Source organism: Hipposideros armiger, unplaced genomic scaffold (genome assembly GCF_001890085.2).
Source record: "Hipposideros armiger isolate ML-2016 unplaced genomic scaffold, ASM189008v1 scaffold_6, whole genome shotgun sequence".
Lineage (NCBI taxonomy): Eukaryota > Metazoa > Chordata > Mammalia > Chiroptera > Hipposideridae > Hipposideros > Hipposideros armiger.
The window spans coordinates 5504014-5510159 of record NW_017731356.1 but is presented as its reverse complement, the minus strand read 5'-3'; the positions used below and the strand labels follow the sequence as shown (position 1 = coordinate 5510159).

Below are 6146 nucleotides of genomic sequence, written 5' to 3'. Positions count from 1 at the left end.
TAGCGCACCATGTACCTGTCAATCACGGCCTGCACCGGGTCCCAGGAGACAGTGGCCGTGGTCTCCGTCACCTGGTCGGTCACCAGGTTTTGGGGGCTGTCAATGTCTGAAAGGAAAATGATAAGTAAATGCTATTAACAGAGTGAGATCTCGTAGCCATGTTCCTTGGCGTGAGGTAGTTTCCTGTTCTTATGGTTTCGCATCCTGTACATTTTCAGCTGGGTCATGGACACAGACCTTCTCTCCACATCTGGACCCTTGGATCCTCAAGGAGGCAGCACAGGACAGAATGAGTTCCAGATCCAGGGGCAGATGAGCTGGGTCCTGGACAAGAAGTCAGCTGCCTCTGGCTAGGCCTCAATATCTTCATCTGCAAATCTGGGGTTCGGGCTGGATGGACTTTAAGGGTCAGATGAGCACTATATCCCATGCATGCATCTAATTTCATAAATTACTGAGTTGCTTTGTGGCCGTGGGCAAGTGATTTCATGTCTCTGCATTTGTAAAATGAAGTTGTTAAAAGTTATTATACATATCTCTCTGGGTAGCTCTGAAAACCAAGATAAAAGGGGGCCGTGTAAATGTTAAACGTGTCACAGTGTTTACAGCCTAAAGCCACAGGATATTCACTCTATAATTTAAAGTGCAATTGAGGGCAAACCAGTCTCTGTACCTGAATTTCCTTCACAGCAAAAAAAAAAGCAAAGAAAAAGAAAACAGAAAAGTGGGGGTTGTGAGGGGTACAGGGCAAAATAATATTCGAGTATATCCTATAGAGTTGTTGTATTATATGAATTCATGGCATACCCCTAAGACAGGTCCTGGCACAGAGCGGGTGCCCAGTGACCATAAGCCATTATTAATGATATCAGTTCATTGATAATTTATGAATGTAAGAGATTATGGTGTTTCATACCACACGCATACACAGAAGGTATTCAAAATGCATTCACCAAGAAAGTAACGGCATTTCTTTGTTCCAAATAGTTCACTGGAAAAGCCATTTCCTGAAGGTCTTTGCCCCTAGGTCTTATCCCATATATGCAATCGTATGTTAAAGTGGAACTATTCTTAGCTTGGTTTAGGCTGCAACCCCTCGAAAACTGGTGTCTACATTCCCACCTGAGGGCCCATATCCAAGGCAGGACCACCGGTTTTGTGGCCCTTGACGGACCAACCACCTCCAGACGATGAAAGAAGAGAGGCCAAAGAGGCGGGACTTAAACAGTGGATTTCTGTGGAGCGAGCTTTACTGTGAGTCATGGGCGAGACCGAAGCCTTGAATAAGTAGTTGCAATGGGATCTCTTGCAGAGTTTGCTATGTACACTGGAGAGCAGTGGTTCTCAACCAGAGGGCACTGGAAATAGCTGGAGACACTCTTGACCATCACCATGCAGTGTGGGATGGGGAGGCTACTGGCATCTCATGGGTAGAGGCCAGGGATGCTGCTAAACATCTTACAGGGCACCACACAGGCCCCAGCAGCCAAGAGTCACCCAGCCCAAAACACCAGTCGGGCCTAGGCTGAGAAACCCTGCGTGGGAAAGCCCATGGGCTGGCACCTGCCATAGCTAAGAGGTGAGGAAACAGCCAGCTGCTCTGATGGCAGCAGTGAGAGGCCGCAGCGCTGCCAGGGACCTGGGCATCTGGTTGGCTGGACAAAAGACGTGCTCATGTTCCCCAGGGACCACGTGCGGGACAAGCAATGGAGAGTCTACCTGGGATTACTTCAGAAGCTGTCCTAGAGGATCACCAGGAGGGGTGAGGTGACCCCCCCCAGAAAAGCACTGAGTGCACCCCCAGATACGTGGGCAGAGGAAGGGGAGTAGGAGACCAGCAGGACAGATGCATTTGCCCACAGGACCACTACAGTGAGCGGTCCCAGGAGACGAGGACAGATAAGGTGTCTGAACAACCCACAGACGTGTCCCATGAGGGAAAAAGTGTAACATTTGTCAGGCCCCGTGGCACGCCTAAGACCGGTCCAGTCAAGCAAGGTCTGCCACGGTCTCTCCTTCTCTCCTCCTTGCAGACCTCTCATCCCTCCTTCTCTCCTTCCCTCCCTCCCTCTCAGCTGGGCCAAACATAAATGGGTCAGAAACAGCAGTTGGATGCTGGAAGGACAGCACTTGAAGTGCAAGAAGGGAAATAAGAGAAGCCGAGCGCGCCCCTCCCAGTGGCAGGCGCTTAGGCCCCAGATGGCCCAGGCTGATGGGGAGGGCAAGCTTCCGCGCTCAATGAAGCATGTGCTGTTACATGGGCGTGGAAATTTTAATTACTAAAATATACATTTGGTGGACTAAAAGTGACTAGATATTTGCTTATTTTTAGCTAATACAACATTCTAGCTAATAAAACATCAGCCTAATATGTTCATCCAAGGGGGACTAAAAGTGACTAGATATTTGCTTATTTTTAGCTAATACAACATTCTAGCTAATAAAACATCAGCCTAATATGTTCATCCAAAGGGCAGAAACAAAATCAGGCTCCACAGAAAGGGTTTCAACAGGTGAGGAGTGGGGGGAAGGTGCTTTTGGACCACAGTGCCCAAGCCTGGCTCCCTCAGCATGATCTTGTGTTTCTTGTGTTTCCCCACGCTTATTACTTATCAGGGTGAAGCATTCAGTGTGCTGAAAACAAAGAAGGTGCACAGGCAGAGAACAGAGGACTTTGAGCTATGACATCAATCTTACTGCTCAAGTTTGGAGACCACATGACGAGTTACGTGTTCTAAGAGGAGCTATTAAATGGAAGGAAGGAATTTACTACAGAAGGATACCAACCAGCCTGCTCTCCCCTAAAACCTCCCTTTCTGCCATGGTCAGAGAAGAAAAACCACCCTAGACAGACCATGAGCTTATCAGTGACACAGTGGCCATGCAAGCCCCATTACCTGTCGGGGCCTTGGTGTCGGCCTTCCTGCTCTCCCGGTCCCCCTTCTCGGCCCACACGTGGACCGTGTACTCCACGCCCGGCCTNGTCCCAATGTACTTACAGCCCAAATGTTTTTCTGCTCCCAACAATCCCCTTCCCTCAAAGGTGTCTTTCCTTCTCAGTGTAATAATTAGCCTACATTTTTTTTTCTTTTCTCTGCCTTTCCTGTTGTGTTATTTCTCTGTAGTCTCAACTTGAATGATTGTGCCCCATGGTACAAACCTGCAGACGTTGGTGGCAAAACGTGGGCAAACAGCAGCGCGTGTGAGGCACACTGTTCTCACTCCCCAGACACTGGGAACCCCCAGACGTCCGTTCAGGAAGTAGACAGAGGAACGAGGCTGCAAGGGGCGCTCACCATGGAGCAACTTGGCCTCAGGCCCTCACCTGCACAGGCCCCTGCCGAGGCCATGTGCAGAACTGGGCATTCACCGCTGCGTATTGCTTTTCTTAACGAGGGCCTTAAAATGGTGTAAGCGTCAGGAGTCACACGACGTGACCCAGCCCTGCACGGCCTGCTCCTGAATGGCTGCCTGATTTCCTGCGTTTACAACGTCAACTCAGGCATGTGGGGCCAGGACCTCCCCCAGCCCAGCCGCCCAGCACAAGGCCTTCCATGCATCGTGCCCAAAACACGGATCTCCACCAATCTACCCTGTTTCCCCAAAAACAAGACCCAGCTGGAAAATAAGCCCTCGCATGATTTTAGGTGCCAAAATATGGCACCTGAGCATACTGAACGTTTTAAGCTGAAGGAGTTTGTAAAGGCACCCTTCTCCCTGAAACAGGTCATAAAACCCTCATGTGAGGGGTGTGTGCCCTCCATATCCTGGAGGGATCATGCCAAGGCTTCTTCTCCGGCTAGGTCTCATTTTTGGGGAAACACAGNTGGTGTCGGCCTTCCTGCTCTCCCGGTCCCCCTTCTCGGCCCACACGTGGACCGTGTACTCCACGCCCGGCCTCAGGCCCGTCAGGACGGTGCTGTTCTGCTCCTTTTCCACAGGAACCTCCCTGGTGTCCCCATCGGGGGAGGTGTAGCGCACCATGTACCTGTCAATCACGGCCTGCACCAGGTCCCAGGAGATGGTGGCCGTGGTCTCTGTCACCCGGTCAGTCACCAGGTTTCTGGGGCTGTCAATTTCTTTAAGAAAATGTTTGGAAAAGCTTAAGTTTTGAAGCCATGGAAGAGATACCCAGCAGCCCATCACCTTGACTTCATCTCCTAGAGCTCTCGTGGCACAAGGCAATGGGAATCCCATCCTGAGTCGCTCCCTGAGGGGGAGTCAAGGGAGAAAGGTACCCCTAGTTCCCAATTGCAAAGGACTACTCATTACAAACTTGACATACTGTCAGCTCCCTACGATGTGGGAGGATTGATGTCTTCTTAGCAACGTCATGGTACATCGAAACATCGAAATCAATCAAACATCTGTCATGACATTTGGGGTGCCTAATTTATCATTTCATTGCAGGCAACTTCACAGGTGATCCTTCTAAAAGTATTATAAGCATTGCACTGGCCACATCTTCTGAACATCTCTGCTGAGTCTGCTATAAACATGGCTACTGCATAACCTTACGTCTCCCTTCTAGTGGGCTGAGGGTTTTGTGAACACCTCATCGCTGTCAGGGGACAGCTGAGCTGCTCGTGGAGATCACCACTAGACTTGCTGTCCTTTTTGATCTTTAAGACTTGCTTTGCAAAGTCTCTCAACTCAGGCCACATCTTTTGGTACCAGGTGCACTCAAATCCATACACTCAAAATCCGATTCCAATTGGCCATCTTTCTCTTGTTACCTGTTGGGGCCTTGGTGTCGGCCTTCCTGCTCTCCCGGTCCCCCTTCTCGGCCCACACGTGGACCGTGTACTCCATGCCCGGCCTCAGGCCCGTCAGGATGGTGCTGTTCTGCTCCTTTTTCACAGGAACCTCCCTGGTGTCCCCATCGGGGGAGGTGTATCGCACCATGTACCTGTCAATCACGGCCTGCACTGGGTCCCAGGAGATGGTGGCTGTGGTCTCTGTCACCCGGTCGGTCACCACGTTCATTGGGCTGTCAATTTCTTTAAGAGAAATGAAAGAGTATAGCATTCACCAATGCTCGAGTTCGTGAAAGGCCAGTATACACACAACTAAACTGATGACTCAATAAATTTCAGTCTGTTATATGCCAGTGATTGAGATAGCTTAAAGGTTTAATTAAACAAGTGGCCTGAAATTCCAAAAATGAGCTAATAGCAATTCATGAGAAGTAGGGTGTTCAGACAAAGCCACATAAAGTCTAAGTTCTATGAACTTTTCTCACACGTTGCCTTTGCATAAAAAGAATTGGTCTTCATATACAAATTTCTCCATTCCTCTTGATTTATAGAATACACTCTTTAAATTCCTGATTCCTTGTACCTGCAACAAATTGTACTTCAACAAATTTCTGTATTAGCTTTAATATTTTCTTGGGGAAGAGCATTATCCTAGAGGAAGCTGCCAGTTCTTTCATATAAAACATTATGTGTGTGGCTAGAGAACCAGAAGAGTTTTGAACTGATGGTATCTGAGGTCTGGGCTGATAAAATCATCCTGCTTGTAGAATCTGTTGGGTGTCTATGCGATTAAACTGTGTTAGGCCTGGGCTCCACTGCTGCAGGTTGCTAGCTTTGGACAAGCTGTATAATTTAAGTGTCAGTCTCCTCATCTCTACGAAGAGGGAAATCTCAGCTCCTAGCTAATATGTTACAGTAAAGAGTAAATGAGATAGTCATAGGAAATGCTTAAAAACGAGCTCTTTGTTACTGCAAATGTCATCGGAGGTATGAAATACCATGTTCTCTTCAAAATGTAAACGCTTAGAGAGTAAAAAATGCAAGATCCTGGGTACGTGATTAGCACGCCTTTATTTTCCTGTTTCCAAACCCACCTCCTCCAAAGCCTGAACTCCCTGTGATAGCAGCTACAGTTCGGCCCTGAGCACCGCTACTTGCCCAGCATGGCCAGGTCGGGTACACAGTGCAGGGAGGTGGCCTGCGTTCAGGGGCACAGAGTTCAGAATGCAGCACAGACGGCTGACGTATAAGGACACACAGTGGACCCCTGGGATTCTGAGCTGGCTTTAAGAACTATGAGAGGGGCCGGCCGAGTGGCTCAGTTGGTTAAGAGCTCGCTCAAGAGTTTGAGCTCTGAGCAACAGCGGTTCGAGTCCAGCCCGAGCTGAG

General features: G+C 49.1%; 1 protein-coding gene across 1 annotated transcript in view; it reads right to left on the bottom strand.

The window, feature by feature from the left end:
* The window catches only part of TNN (tenascin N), a 69053-nt gene that overhangs the window by 20103 nt on the left and 42804 nt on the right, over positions 1 to 6146 (bottom strand). The window contains exons 5-8 of the mRNA XM_019647003.1: positions 4737 to 5000; positions 3783 to 4079; positions 2898 to 3014; positions 9 to 106 (exon numbers count right to left, since the gene is read on the bottom strand). Of these exons, the coding sequence (XP_019502548.1) occupies positions 9 to 106; positions 2898 to 3014; positions 3783 to 4079; positions 4737 to 5000 (776 nt within the window). The remainder of the gene's footprint in view (positions 1 to 8; positions 107 to 2897; positions 3015 to 3782; positions 4080 to 4736; positions 5001 to 6146) is intronic.